This window comes from Crocodylus porosus, unplaced genomic scaffold, assembly GCF_001723895.1.
Source record: "Crocodylus porosus isolate Cpor-Errol unplaced genomic scaffold, CroPor_comp1, whole genome shotgun sequence".
In the NCBI taxonomy this organism is placed as follows: domain Eukaryota; kingdom Metazoa; phylum Chordata; order Crocodylia; family Crocodylidae; genus Crocodylus; species Crocodylus porosus.
In genome coordinates this window covers 28,736,817-28,760,150 of record NW_017728916.1, presented here as the reverse complement: position 1 = coordinate 28,760,150, position 23,334 = coordinate 28,736,817, and the positions used below count along the sequence as shown (strand labels likewise).

Here is a 23,334-nt window from a genome sequence, read left to right as displayed (position 1 = left end):
TTTTGGTCGCTTTACTAGCCGCAGCATCGCGTTGGAGGCTCATGATGGAGCCCATCCCATTAAGGCGAAGAGTATGTCAAAGCTGTCCTCTGTCAGGCTAACTCTATGCCATTGCCCTCAAACAGATGGCAGGCCTGGTGTTCCAGGACCAAGCCATAAATGGTTCTTTTGACATATGCAAATGATGTGCTCCTTGTCTAAGATGTGGGTGGCCTGGTGTAGGTGGAGTCCTGCCAGTTCATCTAGTCATCAGCCTCCTCTGCCCGGGTTATCTGGGACGAGCTCAGGCCTGACAGTAGGTGGCAGGTGGGCTTGCTCACCTGTGCCCCAGGGCATCTGCTGGAGTGTGGACTCACTGCTGTACCTGGTCCCCCAGCCACCCCTCCCCACCAGGGAACTGGTACCAGTGGGAACTCAAGGTATTTGAGTGGCTGCAGACATGGACAGGGCTGCTGCTTTGCCTCTTCCTCCATGGGAGGGTGCTGCTCATCAACCAGCTCATTTTGTCCATGCTCAGGCACCACTTCAACATGCTGCCTGTGACCATGTATCTTCTAGCCAGTCTCTAGAGATGGGTGCAGGGCTTATTCTAGCCAAGACAACACTGAGTCTTTGGAAGTGTCCTTATCTCTCCTTGTGCAAGTGTGAGCAGGGTCTAGTCTGCCTCTACAGCCAGAGCCACACCTTCCACCTTCAAGTCCTACAGAGGCTACCTTACCATAACAGTAACCAGGTGGCGTGGTACCTAATAGGACATGCCTTCCTCCACTGCCTTTGAGGGTTCTGATATGACCAACAGCTTTTCCACGTGCGAGGCCTCCCCACATGAGACAGTTCTACCAATAACCCCTCAGGGCATGGGATGTCATCTCTACCTCTGGGTCCCCAGACACGGTTGCCCAGGGCACAGACCTTCTAGCCAAGGCCTTGCTGAAAAATCCACAGGTGGCGGTGCTGGCAGCTGGGGTTCCCTTGGTGTGCTGGAGGATGATCCTGGCCAGCATCACCCATATCTTGTACCTCCTGGATTATTCCAGGCAGGGGTGGGCAGATCCTTCTGCACTGGCTCAGTGCATGGAGTTGTCCACAGTGTGCATGCCCTGCCACTTACTCCAGGAGGTCAAGGCTTCCCTGCCAAAAACTGCCCTCACCTACGGTATCCTGCGCGAGGGCAGACCCCACCTACGGTATCTCCCAGCACCCCCTGGAGCTTGTCATGGGGCCCGTGCCTCAATAGGTTCCACTGTACCACATCAGCAGGCGAGGGGATAAAAAACCAGTCTGCTTTCATATAGCCCATTCCAACCAGCTCTACATGCTAGTGGACTGCATGCTCTACCAACTTGTCCTCACATCCCACCCAGACACCAAGTGACAGGACATCCATAGTGAGGCTGAGTATCCCTGGTGAGTCATCCTCATCTCACCAGCCACTGGGGACCTCAGCTAACAACACCTCCATGGAGCCATTGCCATGCACATGTATCTGGTGCACTTTATGAATACCCCCGACACCTGCCTCTTCTGTCAGCAGAGGGAGATCCTGGCACATGCCCATTTTGAGTGATCCAGGCTGCAACCCCTTCACCACGTCCTCAAGAACCTCTTGCCAAGCTTCTGGCTTCACTACTCCCTGCACCTTTGTTTATGCATTCCTCATCCAGGGCCCCATCGAATCCCAGGTCCTCCTGGTCAGCCTCCTTCTGGCTGTAGTCAAGCTTGCCATCTGTCTGACCAGGAAGGAGGCTATGGCTGCAGAGACCGCTGATGACTGTGAGGCTGTCTTCCTGTCTCTCATCCACACACAGCTCTGGGCAGAGTTTCACTAGGCAGCATCCACTGCCTCCTTGGACTTGTTTGAGGGCCAGTGGGCATTAGCCAGTATGGTCTGCTCAATGTCCCCCCTTGGAGCACTTGTTATGAATGTATGACCATCGCTCCCATCTCTGTTTTCACATTTTTTGTCCCATGAAATCGCTTGTTATACACTTACTGCCCCTTCTTCAGAAATAGGGAGGGCCTTGCAGTTTCTGAGTGGGCTTAGCCCACAGACTGCTTGTGTAAAAAGTAGGTCCTACCAGTTGGCCTATCTGGGGTACCTTATTACTCTATTAATTCCTCTCTTCAGGAAGCATTTGTTCCCACAACTTAGGTGCAGAGTGACTCCCTAGCCCTGAAGCCAGGCCTAGATACCTACTAGCTGCATTCCCTTCTGGTCACCTGATCCCTGTGTCTCAGAGCTAGGCACGTGGGTTTCCCATTAATGAATCTACAGGCTTGTTTCTCAGCCACCTGCCTCTCAGTAAGCAGAGTCACAGCCCTGTGGCCAGACTCTTCTAATCAAGCATTCTCTGCACCACCTTGTGGCCAGGCCAGCTTTTTTGTGAGCTGCCTTCCATAATGCCTTGCAGCCCTGTCATTCTGCTGTTTGGCTGTATGCTCAGTAGCAGAGGGTACTCATTTGCCCAGTTTTGGCAGCCTGCTCAGCTCTGCTGCAACTGTACTTTAACACACTTTCTGGAGCCCCGCCCTGCAGCCCTTTTACCAGCTTGATTCAGGTAAGTGGCCTGGAGCTTTGGAGCTATTACTCTATCTTTTTGGCTGCCTATTTCTCTCAGCTGGCCCTCAGTTAGCTGTTGTCTTTTCTGTTTAAAGTCATAGGGTTTAGGGGCCCCTCTTACAATGGGCCTAGGATATCTTGACTTCCTCTTTCCTCCATATATTCACTGAAGGCACCCACACCCTCCAGATGTCAACTGCTGGGCTTCTTTCCTTTCAAACATACATCCAGACCTGATAGCCAGCTCAGACATCACAAGAATGAATCTATCAAGTTTGCATCTCTCCTTTATGGGCTCATGGGCTTTGGATACCATGTCACATTGAGCAAAGTAATACCATTTACATTTTTTCTCTACCAGTGTTATCTGAATAAGTATGTTATGTATCAGGTTTGGATAACAGGTGTCTTACAGGCTATAAACAAATGTCACCAAATGAATGGGTCAGCATGTCAGGCTGTGTCCCAGCTTCATTGGTCTGCTTCAGAGTACCTTCAGTCTGTAAATCCCTTGGAGACCCAATACCTTCAAGAGCACCTAAACAAATGAGGAGAAACAAAACAGTTCCTATAGTTTGTTTTTCTAGGGAAAGAAGCTAATGCTTAGGGGTGCAAAGCAGAGATTAAAAATAGTTATTTCAAATAGCTTCATTTTGAGCATATGATACAATGAATCTTCACAAAAAATTATGACTGATTTTTTCTTGATTTTGCAGCAAGGAAAACTTGCACACAGGTGAATCAAAGCCTGTATTTCCAAACATAACTCAGATTTGAGTGCCTCTTTGTTTAGGTTCTTTGAAGCTAACAGGAAGTTTCATAACAACCACGGTAGAACAAGCCCTTAGTATCTAGACATGCCTTGACTATACAGTGATACCTTTTAGGTCTGCTCCCACTTCTGTATACTGAGATCTATGCCTTCTCTTCCTTTTGCAAACAGATTCTTCAGTTTGTAAATAATAAATATGTAAGTCAGACCTATCACTGTTCAGGTGGAAATGATTCCCAGTCTTTTGCTTGTGGTAGAATCTAGGTAAGGGCTCTTTCTTTCAAATAACTCAACAAAATTATATATTAAAAATCACAGCCAGGGGTTTTTCATTAAGGTGATATGCAAAGATCGATAATAGGTTTGTATGTATTTCCTTTCTCTGGATGTATAATTCTGCTCATCAATAAGTCTAGTCCCATCTGTACTCTGTTGGGGTTTTTTTGGAAGACTTTTTTGGGTGTCTGGAGGACTAATTGCATTGTGATCTGACAGTTGTCTGGGAAATGAGGCCTGAGTTACTGAGAGAGAAGAGCTTTATTTAAAACCCTTCATTTATTGAAAATTTATTCTGAAAATATCCATTTAACTAAATACTCAACAGTTGGCAGAGAGGGGCTGTGCTGGGGATTCCCTTCCTGTCCCCCACTCCATTGCTCTGCTGAGGAATAAGAAAATTCTCCTTCTGGTTCAGTATTTCTCTAAGGAGTTCTTCAAAAACAGAGAAGGCAAGACTTTGTATACACAAGATTTCTGACATAGAAAAACAAACTAGAAAATTAATAATAACACAAGATTTCTGACGTAGAAAAAAATAGAAACTTAATAATAACCCTTAACAGCAAGAAAGGACCAAACCCCATTAAAAATTTGGTTTCGGTGTCAGCTTGGAGCCTAGCCCTCAGAGTGATTGGACAGCTCTCATAAAGACTACCTCTAGGGATGCTTCAGCACATTCCCCATGGGTACTAGCAACTATAAACATATTTCCCTGTGTTTTTCCTACTCTTTTTGCTGGATATTGTTTGACTATGCTTCCTCTTCTTGTTTCAGCCTGAAAGGATAGACCCCAGTGCATCAAGGCAAGGCTACGATGTTCGCTCAGATGTCTGGAGTTTGGGAATTACATTGGTATGTGTGTGGTTTTATGAAGTTCTGTGAAACAAGGCTTCCTATCAGGTGTCATAGGGCTTCACTTTACAAGGTAATAGAGTAGGCCATGTTTCCAAAATGAATGCGTTTATAGCAAAATTCAACCCCCTTTGCTGTGAGTGGGGACTTTAGAGCCCATTTACATACCAAGATGTAAATAGACACCTACAGAAGGCCGAAGAATTCAATTCCTTATAATATAGATCTGTGGATCAAAAGTAATGTCTTACAGCCTAAAAATGATCAGCAGAAAGAGCATGGATTTTGAAGGACTTTTCTCTTTAAAAATTCACGTGTAGAGAAACACTGAGTATGATATATTAGGGAGCCATGGCACCAGGGCTGCATGAATAACATATTCACAGTCCCAACTTCAGATGGACTTTAACAAATTCTACAATAAATCTTAGACACTGGTCCCTTTCTAACTTTGGCACTGCTACATGCCTGCACTGATGTCTTTGGAAAACTTTTATTCTTAGGCTGGGGAGTTGAGGAGTACATAGTTAAAAGCAAATAGAAAAAAATTCCGGAAGTGTCTATGTAAGGAGCTACTGCTAACATGCCGTCTTTCCCTCAATGTTTGAAATGCTCATTCCTTCATTCTCCCAAAGGAAAATATCAGTGTTGCACAGGGACTCTAGGACACTAAGGTGGAGAATCTAATTTCACCTTTATGTGCCTCAGTGCATGCATGCACCTTATTTACATAGCCACATAAGTGTAATTTTCAGCACTTACACAGATTTTAAACTCTGTTTCCACTTTCCTAGCTCTGCTTGCCCTGGACTTCCCCTGTGAGCATGCTCAGAAGACTCCACTATAGCCACACAGTGGTAGAATAGGTTTGCCTGGATACAAGCATTACTCCCAGAGCTCTAGCTCTGGCTCTGGCTGTGGCCTCCACTTCCAGTGGAGCAAAAGCCATCCCACTGCTTTTTACCCATTTTATCCAGCAAATATTAAAGGCAAGCTGCAGAAGTCACTGGGGATAGAGGCCAGAGTCCCACCCCTCTTCCAGGATAATGTCCACTTTACTAAGTCATGTTTCCTCTGGCTTTCACTTCTCCTGGCCCCACATAGCTTCCCTGTTGGCTGCTGAGTGAACCAGCTTCAGCTGGAGGGATGGAGGGTGCTGTGAGCAGTGCCCAGCCCTTGGCCTGATGACTAGAGTATTTTGCTGTTAAGTGGGAGGTGCTGGTTTAAACTCCCTCTGGGTTAGGGGGTTTTAAATCCTGATAGTATCATTCTTAACAAATGCCTTAACCAGTAGACTCATGGATTAAAAGACAGGAGGATCTCCCCTTTCTCCTCTGTTTTGTTTTGGGCTGTTGCTCAGGTACCTGGATGATACTATGCTGTCACAGAGGGAAACAGAATCTAAAATCTGTGTAAGTACCAAAAGTTGCACTTATGCAACTAATTAAACATCCCATAGGTACACAAACATGAAATAGGATTTGGGTCTAAGAACTGAGGTTTGTGGAAGGGAGTAAGGAGCTGAAGAATTAACTCACCCTTGCTTTGTAAGTTTTCAAGGATGATGCATAGATTGTCCTCTCCTAATTAAACACATCCTTTGTATTACTTATTCTTACCCATCTGGCATTGTTGCTGTCTCTTTCCAGTATGAGTTGGCCACAGGGCGATTCCCATATCCCAAATGGAATAGTGTATTTGATCAGCTGACACAAGTAGTAAAAGGAGACCCACCACAGCTGAGTAACTCAGAGGAAAGGGAATTCTCCCCAAGTTTCATCAACTTTGTCAACTTGTGGTAAGTGTTTCCTACTTGAAACATTTGCAATTGGCTAGCCATGTTAATATGATAGAGCTAGCAAGAATTACATGCCTAATCTTTCCAAATCAATTTTATGTACATGGAGTGTTTTGGGCCTGCAATATTAGAGTAAATTCCCCTTGCATTCTGTCTTTGGAAGACCAAAGAATGATCCATGACAATCTACATCCAGGCAGAAGGGTGGAAGGTAGACCTATGGGACTTTCTTTCCAGGAAGCAATAGGGAGAAGATTCATAATAGTTTTTATTTAGGGAAGGCAGGATATTACCCATGGCAGTAAGTCTGCATGACTTGGGTCAGGGGCCCAGATAAATAGCCTGTCTGTCTGCATGGTTAAAGCAGGGCCCAGGAGCATCTGTTTTTCTGCAGGCGGTATTGATGGGCAGTTGGGAGTCAATCTGTATTTACAGCAGGAGTTGAGATCCTTTGTAGTCTTTCTGCATTATGAAGATCAGTCTGCTCATCTGTCAGGGTTGGGTCCACGCCTTTTGGTGATCAGACCATCTGTCTGACAGCCATTGGGCTCCAAAGCAATCAGTCGGTATGTAGGGTGGGATCAGAACTAGAACTGACTGGGAATGCTCTAAAAAGCAGTTTTTCTTCAGAAAATTGTAGCTTATTGAACCTGAAATATTTTATAGAAATATAGTTTTGTCAAATGTAATAGAACATCCGAAGATTTCCATCAGCACTACTGTTTCCTGTGAGCTCACCTGGTTGCCTACTGGAGGGTCAAAGCTTCCAGAATTTGTAGCTGCAGGGCAGCCCCACCAGGTGAAATGTCCCATACCACAGACTTCAGGGCTTCCAGTTTCCATATCAAGCCTCAGGAACTGTGGGATTCCCTCATTAGACAGGACTTGATCCCCAACTCTGCAGCAGAAATCCTTCAAGTCCTGAGGACTCTGGCTGGAACTGGGTCTCTGACTTTTCAGACTTCCTGCCACAGAGCAGGAGCAGAGCTGAGGTTCAGAGCAGGAATGCTTTTTTCCCCAAAATTCCACACAAAAAATTCCACATAATGAAAATTCGGACTTTCAGCCAGCTCTAGTCAAGACCCATGACAGTGTGCCAAAGGGACATAGAGCAACTGACCTCTTCTTTGGTGTTAGTTCTCTTCTAGTTCCACTGATTTTCCTCATACCATAACCTTTCACTATAGAAAATAAGACATTTGAAATATTTGTTGTTTTTTTTCTTTTGAGTAGAGTAAGGTTTAAATCCTTTTTCTCTTCAAGGCATCTAAGTGCTACTTACAGCATATGCACTATGGTTCGTATGCACTATAGCAGTCTTATTTGGCTCAAATGAGTGCCTAATTGCACGCATATCCCTGAAAGTGTGGTCAAGAGGTTCTTCTCTCCTTTTAATCTAATAGCTGAGTGGTTAGGACACTTGCCCAGGACCCAAGGGGGTTTGAACTCATGTTTGATACTTAGTCTAATGCCTCAACCACCAAACCAAGGGCTAGGCAGGGTCAGAAGTACCTTTTTTCCTTTCTATTGCAGCTAGCTCACTGGGCAACCAAAAGGGGAAGAAATGCAGGGGCAGGAGAAGAGCAGGCCAGAAGGAACCTGGCTCAGTTATTTCGTCAACTAAGTACTTCCCTGGAAGGGAAGGAGGTCTACTCCAAGTGGTGTTTCTTTTCTTTTCATGAAATAGTCACTAGATAAAATGTCTGGTTGAGAGATGTTGCAGGGCAGCCACAAAGCACGGGTCATCACCGGCTGCTGCCAACTATGGTGGTGTGATCAGACCCCTCCCAACAAAGGCAGCATTCAGGACTGCTGCCCTGGTTACCCCTATCAGTTATACTTCTGGTCTGGATAGCAGTGGGCGTAGGAGCAGAGCTGAGAACGTAGGGTCCCCACTCTCCCAGGGCAATGCCCATCTCACTGAATGAAATTCATGTTTTGTTCCTGAAATTCACGCTAAGGTGAGAAGTAATTAAATATGGTACATTATTGTATTTTTATTACCTTAAAAGCTTCAATTGGAAGTCAAGAAATATCAACCTTGGTACCAACATTGTTTCATGTATCTTACTTAGAAGGGCCATAAAACCTTAAAAACCCACCCTGCTGTGCAGTTTCCCTCCTATTGCTGTAACCAAGAGAAAGATAGGTGTGAATATATCATGCAGTGAAAGCAGTCCCTCCCAGACAGTATCTTGCAGGTGCAAAATACTGAAATAGAAACAAAAGATGAATTGAACAGATAGACTACCCTCACAACTGGATGCCATGTGTACCCAAAGTCCTCTCCCACCTGAACAACCCTCTGCACCTCCTCTTCTCTTTCTCTAGTTGTGGTTGTCAACTTGGTTACAATCTGCAAGCCGCAGGGACACACATGTACGGGAGAATAAGAAAAGAGCCAGAGAAGCATAGCTTTGTGAGAGGAAAGGTGTTGAGTGATTTCAGTTCCTGGCCAAACCTGCCTACCTTGTCCTTAAAGCATTTATTTGCCAATGTGTGATTCTTGTGGTTTCTGATCTAGATGGTTCAGCCTGAGCTCTGCTAGGGTCTCCACAGTTCATAGTCTAACCTAATCCAGGATCCAAAAGAGAGTCCTTTCCCTGAGCACCTAGGACACACTGTCCTCAGCAGGAGCTTTAGCATAAGGATATACCATCTTTAATGCTGTATTTATAGCTGTGCGGTCCATGCCAGCTTTTAATGCCTGTGAAGTACATTGAGTTTCTTGGCAATCCTTTAACACAGTACACAGGAAGACATGCAGGGTATTAGTCCTGTGTGAAGCAGCAAGTATTGGATTTGGATTCAGCTGATTCAGAGGGACAGCGATTCAATTCAGTAATTCAAATTACTGTCCCGATTTGGATTTGGAGATTGGGCACCAATTCAGAGATTTGGGCTTAGGCTGTACTGGGCTGAGCTGCGCTCCACAGGGTGGGTGGAGCCAGGGCTGCACTCTGGGTGACAAGCCCCTGCTGCTGCTGGGCTGCACTCTGCAGGGTGGGCAGAGCCAGGGTTGTGCTCCTGGCTGCGGCTGGGGCTAGCCGCCCGGAGTACAACCATGACTCTGCCCGCCCCCTGGAGTACAGCCTGGCAGTGGGTGACTGGGGCTAGCCTCCTGGAGCACAGCCCTAGCTTCGCTTACCCTGCAGAGTGCAGCCCAGCAGCAGGGGCTTGCCACCCAGAGTGCAACTGTGTCTCTGCCTGCCCTGTGAAGTGCAGAGACCTGCCCTGTGGAGTGCAGGGTGGCTGGGGCTAACCTGGAGCACAGCCTGGCCCAGCCCACCCCGTGCAGATCCAGGGCCACACACCTGCCCCCATTCCCTCCTGGACCAGTGGTGAGAGCCTCTGGAGGAGTCACCAGAAGAGCAGCTCCTGGACCAGCAGCACGCGGTGGCAGGAGCCCCCCTCTCCAAATCCCGGGCTCCCCCGCCCCCACTGGGCAGCTTGTCCCAGCCCCAATCCTTCCTTCACTGTGGAGGGCATTGATCTGCACCCCCATCCCCCTTCCCTCCCTCCTCTGCCCACCACAACAGATTTACCAGCTGGAGGCGGCTGTGTCCAGTGTCATCAAGGACTGCCTGTATAGTCTATGGCCGAATCTCTCCAAATCGATTCGGAAGCTGCCGATTCGATTCGGACCTTTTCATGGGTCTCCCTATTCAGTTTGGATTCAGTGATTCAGCCACCGAATCACTGCCAAATCTCCTCCAAATCAAATCAGCTACCAGAGTGTCACACAGCAGTACAGGGTATCTTTGATGGGGTTTTCTAACCTCTCCTCATTCTCAGAGCTGTCTCCATTTCCCATTCATGGCAGTGTTGTAGCCACACTTCCTAGCACATGTCCTCCCTCATTCTGCTATGGCAGATGCTCTTCTTTGTTTTCCTGGGGATTTTGCTGCCACCTGCCGGTTCCAAGCAGTTTGGTTATTGAAGGGGTTTTATTGAGATGAGACACTTTCCCTAGACATCAGTCTGTTAGCCTTCAGCTCAGGTGCTGCTGGACAGTGTGCATCTTTGGTCGTAGGGTCTCTTCTGCTCCCACTTGCTTCCTACCCCTCCCAAGTACTGTACTCTTTTTTTGCATGTATCCCCCTTGACCTCATTAACCCTTTCTGTGGCAGGGAAAGTGTTCAAGTGCTATTGCTTTGTGTAGTCCCTTTTCCCCAGGATTCTTCCAAGCCCTCTTGGCATATATGTAATTTGGCTGGTGCCAGGAGAGCCTGAACAACCAGCTCCCCCAAAATGATGGCTTTTGTTCCCATCTGCCTTTTTATCCAGCTGAGAGTGCTCTGTATCAGACTTCTGTGGGGGGAGGGGTGTAAAGGGAAGATGCATGGGGGTGAGTCAATCCACGTTAACCAGGGCTAGAGAGAGCATGTTAGGGTGATTTGAGCCATTCAAGCTTTACAGCTTGTTTAAGAAGCCCAGGGAGGCTGTATCACTATTTCCTTCTGTTTCCAGCTGGATTGGAAGAATGGTTGTGCTCTAAAGTGCATCAGTCCCCCTCTCCCCATTTGTAAAATAACCATGAGCAAAGCCCACCTGAGAGCATCCACTTACACACTTCCTTCTCCGTACCTCCTTCCCTCCACTTTTTTTTCCCTCTAACCCAAGAAAAATGAACCACAGAACAGAATAGTAACTTCAGGCCTGAGAATCTGATAGGTACAACTGTTCGGAGACAGGTCTCTGGATCTGAGCCGTAGGACACATCACATGTGCTGCACAAATTAGGAAGCAAAATCTTCCTTCTCCAGCAAACAACAATCCTGGGAGTTATCACAATCCCAACACACTTCACCCACACTGCAAAGGAAGGAAGATTCATGCAGCACTACAGATCATGAAAATATCCTGTCTTTTTCCCCAGGAGCCAAATTCCTGGACTCCAAATGAAAGTTGGGTTGTGAATGAGACGACCAGCACAGCTTGGCAGGCCCTGGGCCCTAGCTCCGCTACAGTGATTTTCTGTGTCTTGTCCCATACAACACTAACATTTAATTTCTTTGGAACACTTTTTACAAATCTGCCTTTTCCTAATTATCTTTCTGATTTCTTTAGCCTTACAAAGGACGAGTCTAAAAGGCCAAAGTATAAAGAGCTTCTGGTGAGTGTGGAGCAGAGGTGGGTTGGCGGGGGGGAACATGCTGTGCACCAATTGTAATTGTGTGATATTGGACACAATGGAATTAAAGCTGCAGATCTGGGTTTGAAAGTCCTGTTTTCTCAAGTGGCCAGCGCAGTGTGTGCTTAGAAAAGCTGAGCTCAGCAGGTTGATGGATAAAAGAGCTGGAGTGTCTGGAACTTCTGTTCAGTAGAAATCACATAGATTTTCCCCTCAGTGTAAGAACCTGAGAAATTAATCAACATTGGCCAAACAGCTGCTCTAAGCATGAAACACATACAGGAGCATTAGAGGCAGACAAGCTCCCCTTTCAGGTTTGTGATATTAAAGCACACAGAATTGTTACATGACAGCCCATCAGCTAACCAAACTCTCATAAGTCGATGCAGAAGCATGGACAGAAAATGTGTCAGCATTACCCCTCTTCGCCTTCCCTCCTCCCAGACCACTGCACTCAGCAAGCTAGGCCAGTTGGCTGGCAAACTTTGCCACTTATTAAATCCCCACAGTGCATTCAGCACTTTGCCCAGGTAATGGGCACTAAAGTGCAAACATGAACATGTTCTTTGGAAGACCCAGAGGAAGTTGTTTGTCAGTTGGTTTTGCCTAGACAAAACAGCAAAATGTGTCCCACTCATTTGCTTCCACTCTGCACATTCCAGTTCCCAAAAACAAGGCATTTTAGCCACCTTAATGTGGTGCTGAGCATGCACGTGACATATGCTTTGGCCATGTTTATTGGCAAGCTCTCAGTAGCATAAAAATGTAAGTTAACCTTGTTTCCTTTCTGGCTTACAGAAACATCCCTTCATTCTGATGTACGAAGAGCGTACAGTGGATGTTGCATGCTATGTTTGTAAAATCCTGGATCAAATGCCCACAACTCCCAGCTCTCCAATGTATGTCGATTGATATTGCTGCTACATCAAACTCTAGAAAAAGGGCTGAGAGAAAACAAGCTGTAAAGAATTTTCATCACATATTGCAGTGTTTTTAATGCTCGCCCAGACACCATGTGCAATAATATTGGTGTTATTTCCATCATGTCTGTATATTATTGTCACATTTAAAGTGCATCCCTGTAATACCTGATCACACAGTGTTAGTGTTGGTCAAAGAGAGACCTCATCTTGCTCTTTTGTGGACATATTCATGAAATGTGGAAATAAGTACATTTATTTGTTGACCGTGATTGGATAGCACCTAAAATTCCTTTCTAGACTCAAAACTCAGAGGCTTCTCAGCAGCTACTGGAAAGATTTTTCTCTCAAACTCTTCCAATTATTGTTTAAGTAATAATAAAAACAAACACAAGTTAGGCATTTTCTGTCTGAACATAGAGACTTTGCTTGGAGAGAGAAGAACTTGCATAACCAACGCGAAGCTTTGCCTTCGGGAGCTAAAAGGCAAAGGAGGATTTTATTCGTCACAAAGTGCAATAGATTTACTGCTATGAAATTCTGTTGCTTTACAGTCACAGTGTATTTTCTGGGGACAGTCTGTTCAGCTGAACTTTCTGTTTAAAGAGAGATCATGTTAAATATAGTGAATATGTCTTTACCAAAAATATGTTGCATTGAAAGAGGCTAACATTAAAATATTCAAAGATGGGACATAATGTATTCTTCTCTCCTTTACCAAGCCATCCACTCTTCATTATAACTAGGTGTCCTGTAAATTGTTACATGATAAGATAAGACCTTGACTTGAAGAATTATTAAACTACTCAATTGAATTTAGTCTGCTTGTGACCTGATTTATAGCTGCACAGTGGCTTTGCTTTTACTTCCATAAGTGCAGTGTGCAAAATCTACAGCTGTTTTTGATAAGCCACAGTTGAATCACTCATAATTTTTCAGTCAATGTTTATCGACTGAAAAACATTGATAACCCCTTTTATCCAAAGTCCGGTATCTCTACTTTCTTATGGACAACCAATTCTGGCCTAGCAGCACTGCCTGTGATCAGACTAGACCAAATCTCAGTGTGTTTGATTCTATCCCCCCTGATGAGGATGGTGGGATCCTCTGCCTCCTACCCCTCACCTTGGATCTATCTCAATGTGGTAAATTTCATTGCTGCACATAGGATGTTCTCATTTGTTTGTCTAATATTTCATTTTTTGTATGTACTTTCAGCCTATTTTGTGATCCTTGAACAGTCCTGAATGTTGTGTCATGGTCCAGATTGCACTTGAATTGTTCTGGTGCATGATGGTAGTCTGGGTACCCAGGACATTAGAAAGTATCTCTGGTTTCTGACTGGCCTTTAGCTTGTCCTAGAAAAACCATTCAAGATGTACTCTTCTGGCTGACATGAACTTTAGAGCTGATCATATACTGTTAATTTGGACTTGTTCAAACATAGTTTTTCATTGAAACATTTAGCTTTTTTTTTTTTCAAATAATCTATTTTTAGATGTCTTCCAAAGACTGACAAACTGGAGCTTGTGGGGACCTGCAAAGTGATTTCTGGTTTCCATTTGGTAGTGTTTACTTGGTTGGCTTAGTCACATAGTAAGTAGCTGGGGCTTTGTCAGAAACTGAATGTTCCACTTTCAGAGAGAGTTCTGAAAAATTTAGAAAACAAAACCCAGCGGGTTAGAAACCCAATGGAAAGGGAAATGCTGCTGCACTAATTCCATTGTGTAGAAAGTTTCCCACAATTTCTACCAAACACAAAGGCTGTGACAATACAGAGAGCACTGGGTATGGTGCAAGGGCCTACACTGTATTATAACATCTGAGCTAAGAAGGGGTGAAGCAAAGCTGGTGGTCAAACAGAGGCTCTATGCTGTTGCTATACACTTATGGCACTTTTCCAGATTCTACAGTGATCTACTTGTGTGTAGGCTTGAGGTACTCACTTTGTTCCCTACTTGTCCTACACAATTGCCATTTGATGCCACAGAGCATTCACAGCCAAACCTGCTAGGCCTGATCCTATCAGGCACTGAGTTCTCTCAACTGACATCAAAAGTGATAGGAAATTAGTGTTCTTAGGACCCCGTGGGCTTTGGCCGACAATGTATTGTACCCCAGAACACCCTGTTTTTGTCATTTGTAGCCGTACCTTCATGGGGAATAAAAGCTTTGTCTGTCTAGGCCAGCAAGAACAAAGTCAGATTCTCTTAACTAATGCATTTGATTCTTACAGTTGCAGTTAATAAGATAATTTGAAAGTATTATCTATTCAAAACACCTAGAAAACAATATGTGCCGAATCATCTGATGCTGCCACCCTGGCATCATGCTCATGACAAAATGTGACTATCTAATGCAGTAATTCTTCCTCAGTCCCTCAGACCTGGAAATTTACAGCTGTTGACTTGGTGATTCACTATATCCGAAGCCTTCTTCTGCAAACAGCTGTTGCCTTCCTATTCCCCTCATTCACACCTGATTTAAGTTGTGCTGTTTCTGCACCTGGCCCCATTCTATTGTCTTTAGCAGTATAACTGAGTTTCCATTCTGTTGGTGGGAAATGGAAATTAGAAGCTTTGAGTTCCTGATGTCAAAGCCAGGTTCAGAATGTGCTGTGGTGTAGATGATGGCTGTACAGAAAGGCAGATCTCATGTATTAATCATAGATTATTATAAACTATTAAGGGTGCAGCATTTATTACAATGTATCTTTATTAAAAAGGTGTATAGTGTTCAGAAGCTGTGAAAATAGTATAAGAACTGTACATTGTGAGCTCTGGTTATTTTTTTTCTTGTACCATAGAAAAATGTATAAAAATTATCAAAAAGCTGATGTGCAGGGATGTTGCCTTATTGTCTGTAAAATGGAGCTCAGTAACATAACTGCTTCAAAGAGCTTCAGAATATTTTATCCTATATTCTAGTTTGACTTCTTCTATTTAAGATATTATACATGGAATCAGAGTGTTTATGTAATAGTTCTATTCTTTTGCCTGCAGGTCAGTTGTAATAAAATTAGGATGCGACTGTGACCTTGTTATTTTTATTTTGTAAGGTCAAACACAATGGGAAAATTCAATAAAATCTATTGAAGTACACAAATCCCATCCCCTTCATGTAACCAGATCCTGGGGACATCCACCAGGAGTCATGCGGCATTTGTTTCTAAATCAGTTGCTCTTGAATAAAAATAAAAGGGTGTGGGGAAGACTGCTGTCTTCCTCCACTTCCTGCAATAGCAGGTACTCAGGTGGACTTTAAAGCAGGTGGCTCTTTGAAGAAATTCTCTGCTGCATAGGCCAGACAATTTACTGTCTTTAGGCACTGCATATGCTATTGAGAATGGCAAATGGTAAAGGCCATGCTGAGGGGCATAACAGTAGCCTGAGCAGTAAACCAATATTCAGGGCTGTGTAGGGTTGGTTACATTTGAAGGCAGAAATGATGTTTATAATGAATATCTTATTTCTTATAGTGCAACAGAAACAAATACCAGTAGGCATTTTGTTTGTTCAGAAGCCCTTGAGTGTTTTGAACCCAAAGAACTGTGTGTCTGCTTCCTCACAGGGCCATCTGCTACTTCTCTTGCTGCCTGCTTCCTTGTTGTGGATTTTGCCTCTCCCCTCCACAGCTTGTCCAATGTTTTATTCACTAAGTTAGCTCCTGCTCAGGCTTGGCCATGCAGCCCAATGCTTATGGCAGGGGTTGGCAACCAGGGGTATATGTACCCTGGGGGGTACTTGGAAAAGGGCTAGGGGGTACGCACAGGTGGGCAGGGGTGGAGCGTCACCACCCACCACCCTGCGCCGCCAGTTCCCAGGAGCAGGGCTGGGAGGGGAGGTGGGGAGAGGGCAACAGCTCCCCTTTGCAGTCTGCCCAGCGAGCTGGATGTGTGTGTGTGGGGGGGGTTTGCACCTGGTGACCGTAGCTGCCACCACTCCGCCCTGCCACAGCTGTGTGCAACTCCCACTCCGCATCTGGCTGCCACTGCCGCCACCCCCCACTCCACCAGAAGTGTACCTAGAAGGTGGGGTACACTCCTTAAAAAAGGTTGAAAACCCCTGGCCTAGGGGTATGACTTTAGATGGCACCCATGAATACTTTCCAGTGAAACAATGCATTCCTCTGATGTTTAGAGACCCAATCTTTATCTCATTTACTTTAGGATTACACTTATGTAACTCTACTAATGTCTCCAGAATTAGACCCAATTTACTTGGCCATAAGCAAGAGTGCGCTTTGGCCCAGGGGTTCATCCTAATGATTTTAATTGTAAACTTGATTACTGGCCTGTGTCAAATGCTAAATTGCCAGCCCTGCTCCAAGACTCATTTTGCATATTTGTTACCATATTGGGAGATTTCTAATCAATTGAGAAACTTCCTGCAGACCTATCTTCTGTGTTTTCTAGCTCTTACCAGACATCACAGATGCTTCTTTCCACAAGCTCTATTTGCATAGTGCTGTAGGAAATACGGGCAGTCCTCAGGCTTACAATGCAATTGGTTCCTGAAAACTATGTCTTAAGTCAAAATGTTATAAGTTGGAACCAATTTTCTAATAGGAACAATGTTATAAAAGGGGGATTAGTTCCTTTGCCATGCTTGACACAGCTGCCTCCAGTTGGTAAGTCTGTTGTGAGGGGGAGGGAAAGGGTGTGTGGGGGGGTGCAGATCAATGCCCCCACAGCAAGGGAGGAATTGGGGCTGCAGCTGGGACAGGGGATGGGGCAAAAGCTGCCTGACTGGGGTGGGGAGAGTGAGGGGTGGCTCCTGCTGCTGTGCGCCACCGGTCCAGGAGCTGCTCATCCAGTGGCTTTCACTGCTGCTCTCGCTACCAGTCCAGGAGGGTATAGGGGGGAACACGTGCCTTCGGATCTGCATGGGGCAGGTGGGGCTGAGCCTGCGCCACACTGCACTCTGGGCTGGCGGTGGAAGGCACTGGGAGTGGGGGCTATGCCATCCAAAAGGAAGTACTAAAGCACAGCACCGTAGCAACATCACCATACAGCATCATGTGGATGTGTCCTGGGATACCAATCAGATCATAGCTGTATTCACAGACTGTAGTTTCTACCTCATCTTGCTTATTCTTTAAGCAAGGTCCCCTAACCCCTGCTACCTACAGACTAGGAGGGCAATATTAGAGGGCAGCAATGTGATATAGGTAGCTGTACCAGGGAAGATGCAGAAAAGAGTTGCAGAGCTGCAGCCAGCTACCTGAGGCAAGATGCACTGTAGTAAGCCATAGAGATAGTCTTGTAAGCAGATAGGGAGCTAAGAAGAACAAGAGAGCTGGGCAGGCTCCAGTAGCCCAGAGCAGGATAAGTAATGGGCTGAGCAGAACCCTCTCAGTCAGGACAGGTGACTGGAAAGGGGTGGAGCCTGGTGTACTTAAAGCCTAGCTGCAGAGCTAGAGGGACAGTCTGGCCCTGATCTGCAGGGAGAGAAGAATTCCAGAAAGCCCAGGTGAATAAGGCAGGGGACCTAGTCAGCCCTCACATATAGGGAAGCTGGAGGGAGCCATTGGACAGAGGACTGGGAGCTGGAAATTCAGAAGACCAGAGCTTTAGGTGTGGCTGATAGGGGTGGTATGGGGGCCAGGGGTGTGGTGCCTGGGGGTACTCCATGTCATAGAAGGATGAAAACCAAATGGACCCCTTCCAAGATCTTGGACTCGGGACTACATGGGCCCCAGCTGAGATTATCCAAATGCTGCACCCTTGGCTGTGAGTGAGCAAACAGGTCAGCTTGCTAGAGTTCATAAGTCAGTTTGCCACCTCTGCTCTTTGCAGGGGAGCCCTTAAGGTAAGCTCTTTAATTAAGAGTAATTAACCTACATACATTTATTTTAAGTAGCCAAAACTCATCAGTTAGACCAATATTTAAGCCCCTTGCCTAAGTGGAGTTCACTAGGGATTTTGCCTGGAAACCTTCCTTCACTGTAAGCTTGGTGAGTGGAAGCAGAGCAAAGAGAAACTTTTGGGACCAAAAAGCAGTGAACAGCCCAGTTTACAGGGGAGTTTGCTAGGGTAGGTCTGCTTGGAAAGAGGCAGGAAGAGAGAGGGGGTGTGTTCAGAGTCCCAGAGAATTGGCTTAAAGATGTCACAATGCCAGAGCCACTGCCAGCTCTTCCTCTGCTTGCACCTGTAAGGTGTCTTTCCAGGCAGGACCGCTCACCATTGAGGCTTCCACACAGATTCTGGTATGGAGACTGGCTTGCAGGTTCCTTCAAGTCACCTCCAGGTAGGGGAGTGGCTGCGGTGTGAGTGGTACCTCCTGGTCCTCTCTCTCAAGGAGCAGGCAAGAAAGCTACAGGAGGAGCTGGTAAGTCTCCAAAGTATCCACCATGAGGACTTCATAGATTTGATGCTAAAGGAGACTTCTAGGACTGCCAGAGGCAGTGCTAGAGAAGGAAGAGGACATGGATTTCCAGGAAGGTGGAACCCCATGCTACTCATTCCTGTGTGCACCAATGATATTGCCGGGGTGACCGTGAGCAGATAAAAAGTGACTACAGGGCATTGGGTGCAAAAGGTGCAGAAGGGCAGAGTGGCTCAGGTGGTGTTCTCAATCCTTCCAGTCAAGGGAAAGGGCCTGGGCAAGAGTGATGCACCCTACAGAGCAATGCATGGCTGTGCAAGTGGTGTCACCAGCAGAGTTTTGGTTTCTTTGACTACAGCATGTTATTCCAAGAAGAATAATTGCTAGGAAAAGATGGGACCCACCTGACAAAGAGAGGGAGGAGCATTTTCACAGAGAGGCTTTCTAACCTAGTGAGAAGAGCTTTAAATTAGGTTCACCAGGGGAAGGAGCACAAAGCCCTGAGGTAAGTGGGAAGCAGGTGGCCTAGAGGAAGCGGCAACAGTAGAGGCCTTCTCGTTCTTCCTGAGAAAATATTGGAATTGTATACAGACATCTGAGCTAACTAGCCAACTGCATGCAACCTAACAAAGGAGGAGGAGGAACTGGAAGTCCTACTGCAGTGCCAAAACGATGACATGATTGGAATAACAGAGACTTGGTAGGATAGCTCACCTGACTAGAGCACTGCCGTGGATGGGTGTAAACTGTTCAGGAAAGACAGGCAGGGAAAAGAGGAGGAGTTGTGCTTTATGTAAAAAAGCTGTGTGATTGCTCGGAGCTCTATTATGAAACTGGAGATTGACCTGAACCCAGAGACTTTCAAACAGGCCTGAGGGGACAGCAACAAGGGTGACGTGGTGGTGGGGATCTGCTATAGACCAGCAGACCAGGGGGATTAAGAAAATGAGGCTTTCTTCAAACAGCTAGCACAAGATTCTGGATCACGGGCCCTGGTTCTCATGGGGCACTTCAATCGCCCTGATATCTGCTGGGAGGGCAATAGAGCAGTGCACAGGCAATCCAGGAAGCCTTTGGAGTATGTAGCTCTTGGAGAACAGCTCACAAACCAGGAAGAATTGGCAAAGAATGTAGTAGTGAATGGCAGCTTGGGGATCAGTGACCATGAGATGATTGAGTTCAGGATTCTGAGGAAAGGAAGGAAAGCAGCAGAGTAAGGACCCTGGACTTCAGAAAAGTAGACTTGAACTCCCTCAGAGAGTTGATGGGCAGGATCCACTAGGAGGCCAGTCTGAGGGGGGAAAGGAGTCTAGGAGAGCTGGTTGTACTTTAAAGAAACCTTACTAAGTTTGCAGGAATGAACCATCCCAATGTACAGAAAGACTAGCAAGTATGGCAAAAGACCAGTGTGGCTTAGCAGGGAACTCTTCAATGAGGTAAAACACAAATAGGACGCTTACAAGTAGCAGCTTTGGACAAACAACTAAGGAAGAATATAAGAGTATTGCTCGGGCATGCAGGGATGAAAGGCCAAAGCATAATTGGAGCTGTAGCTAGCAAGAGACATGAAGAGTAACAAGAAGGGTTTCTACAAGTGTCACCAACAAGAGGAGGAGCAGAGAAATTGTTGGTCCCTTACTGAATGCAGGACACAACATAGTGAAAGATGATGTAGAAAGGGCTGAAGTACTCAAAGCCCTTTTCACCTCAGTTTTCCCAGGCAAGATTACCTCTCAGGCTACTGCACTCAGCAGCACAGTTTGGAGAGGTGTGCAGCCAACAGTAGCAAAAGAACAGATTAGGGACTATTTAGAAAAGTTTGATGTGCACAGATCCATAGGGCTGGATGTAATACACCCAAAGATGCTGAGGGAGTTGGCTGATGTGATTGCAGAGCTGCAGCAATTATCTCTTAAAAACCCATGATGTTTGGGAGAGGTGGACTAGATGACTGGAAAAGGACAAACATAGTGCCCATCTTTAAAAAGGGAAGAAGGAAGATCCAGGGAACTACACACTGGTCAGCCTCACCTCAATCCCTGGAAAAATCATGCAGCAGGTCCTCAAGGAATCCATTCCTAAACACTCGGAGGAGAAGAAAGTGATTAGGAACAGTCCACATGGATTCATCAAGGGCAAGTCCTGCCTGACCAGCCTGACTGCCTTCTGTGATGAGATGACTGGCTCTGTGGATGCAGGAAGAGCAGTGGACCTGACATACTTTAGCAAGGCTTTTGATACAGTCTTCCATATATTCTCAAAAGCAAGCTAAGGATATATGGGCTGGATGAATGGATTGTAAGATGGATAGAAAACTGGCTGGATTGTCGGGCTCAAAGGGTAATAATTGCTCTATGATCAAGCAGGGTCTCCCAGGGTTCAGTCCTGGTACCATTTTTGTTCAGTATCTTCATTAATGACCCAGAAGATGGGATGGAGTGCCCCTTCAGCAAGTTTGCAGATGACATCAAGCTGGGGGGAGTAGTAGATAGGATTCAGAGAGACCTTGACAAATTGAAGGATTGGACCAAAAGAAATCTCATGAGGTTCCATAAGGAAAAGTGCAAAGTCCTGCACTTATGAAGGAGTAATCCCATGCACTGGTACAAGCTGGGGTTTGACTGGCTAAGCAGAAACTCTGCAGGAAAGGCCCCTGGGGTTACAATGGACAATAAACTGAATTGGGAGCTAATAGAGTGCCCTTGTTCTGAAGAAAGCTAAAAGCATACTGGGCTGCATTTGTAGTAGCATTGCTAGCAGATTGAGGGAAATGATCCTTCCCCTCTATTCAGCATTGGTGAGGCCACACCTGGAGTACTGTGTCCAGGTTTGGGCCCTCTACTACAGAAAGGATTTGGACACTGGGCCCACTTCCCCCCAGCAGAGGAGGTGGCAGGACCAAGGGAGTCTGCTGGGGTCTGGGTTGCCGGGCATATTACAGCTGGGGGAGGGGCTGCCCTGCTCTGCTGGAGCACAGCCCAGGGTTGCACAGCATCCTGGAATACTGGAAGATTGTGAGTTAGGAGGGGATCTGCAGCTAGACTGAGGGATGAAGCTTTGCAGACAGAGACGGAAAGGGGGCATTAAGAGTAGCCGAAGACTATGGGGAACGTGGGGTCACTAGGGAGACAAAAGAATTGCCATAAGGGTTGGAGGAATGAAGTTGGGGAGAATGAGCAATAGGGAAATGAAGAGTTGGGACTCACAAGAAGTGATTTGTTTTGGATGTGGAGAGAGGCTATATAGTGAGATACTGCAATAAGAAAGGCATGAGGGAAGGGATCTACGATTTCCCACATGAAGAGCAAATGGATTGCAGTTTTGAGAACCATAAAGGTCCATGGTGCAAAGCCAAACTCATAGTAGAGGTAAAAATGAGAGATATAATAGTACCCACTATTTTTGATTTGGGATGTACACAAACCATGTTAAGGTCGGATTTAGTTTTGCCTCCTGCGGGAGAGTTGGGAATGCCCATAAACATGGTCTGTATACACGGAGCCTCATACACATATCAGAGAAGGAGATTACAGTTGACTGTGTTAAAACAAATGGAAGAAATTGCGGTAGGATTATCTGAGTCTCTGCCCTGCCTGATGCTTTTGGGGACAGGTTGGCACTACTTACTGGTGTTTCTTACTGGGTTTGAAGTGTGGCAATGAAGCTATAAATAAGATGTGTACACAAATGCCCTGAACCATCTTGCTTATTGTGAAGTAGGCAGATTACTGGTCACAGAAATGCCCTAAGAGTAAATGGAGAGATTAATTTCCAACTCCAACCACAACACAGAGTGGGTTGTGTGTTCTTTTCCGAAATAAACTCCCATCAAGTCATGGCAGGTGAGTAAAACATGAGAGAAACTCTGAACTGAAATTTTTTTCTCCCTATAATTGACTTAGAAATAATACTATGCTCACAGCCCTGCTTGGGGCTTCTCCTTCCCCTCTCACTATAGAGACCCTGGCTGGGGCCCTGGTGCAGGGTGGGAGGTGGGGTTCCCCCCCACACCCCTCACACTGCTTCCTCAGCTGACCTGGACTGAGAAGGAGGCATGGCTAAGGAAACCAGCTCCAGACATGGCAGAGAAGGGGAGAAATGCCCCACTGGGGACCCCCCCCCCCAGTGCCAGAGAGACCTTGGCTGGGGGTCCCATGTGGGAGGCTTTCCCCCTACGCTGCCTCCCCAGCTGGCTGGAGGCTGAAGAGACAGCATAGCTGGGGAAATTGCCCATCTGCTGGCTCTCTGCAGTGGCTGGCAGGCTAGTAGGCATTAGGCCTGTGCAAAGCAACGAATATTCATTTCAGATTTGGTTTCAGCTAATTTGGGGGACAGTGATTCAAATCATTGTCCCAATTTGTATTTGGCCAAATCTGATTCGGAGATTTGGCTGTTTGGGCCAACTCTATCCCTTTAAGAGCCCCCTCCGAAAGCCCCCACGGGCTCCCTGCTCCTGCCAGTGGGGATGTGATCCCTGCTGCCTCCCATTGCCCCATGCCATGTGGGGGGTTCTTCCACAAGCCCCCAAAGTCCCAAGGCTGCACCAGGAGTGGTGAGTTCTGTGGCTTTTCCTAGTTTCATTTCTTTAAAGGGGAGCTGGCTTAGGTGGGGCACCTGTGGGGGGAGCTGGGGGAGCGAGGAGTGTTGGGGGGCTCATGCAGAGCTCCCCATGCATCATGGGACAGTGGGGATT

At 46.3% G+C, this 23,334-nt stretch overlaps 1 protein-coding gene across 1 annotated transcript in view; it reads left to right on the top strand.

The window, feature by feature from the left end:
* MAP2K4 (mitogen-activated protein kinase kinase 4) overlaps positions 1-15,350 on the top strand; it is a 152,556-nt gene extending 137,206 nt beyond the window's left edge. The window contains exons 11-14 of the mRNA XM_019536189.1: positions 4,386-4,463; positions 6,113-6,261; positions 11,332-11,377; positions 12,194-15,350. Of these exons, the coding sequence (XP_019391734.1) occupies positions 4,386-4,463; positions 6,113-6,261; positions 11,332-11,377; positions 12,194-12,307 (387 nt within the window). The 3' untranslated portion in view covers positions 12,308-15,350. The remainder of the gene's footprint in view (positions 1-4,385; positions 4,464-6,112; positions 6,262-11,331; positions 11,378-12,193) is intronic.
* Positions 15,351-23,334: the final 7,984 nt, after the last annotated feature.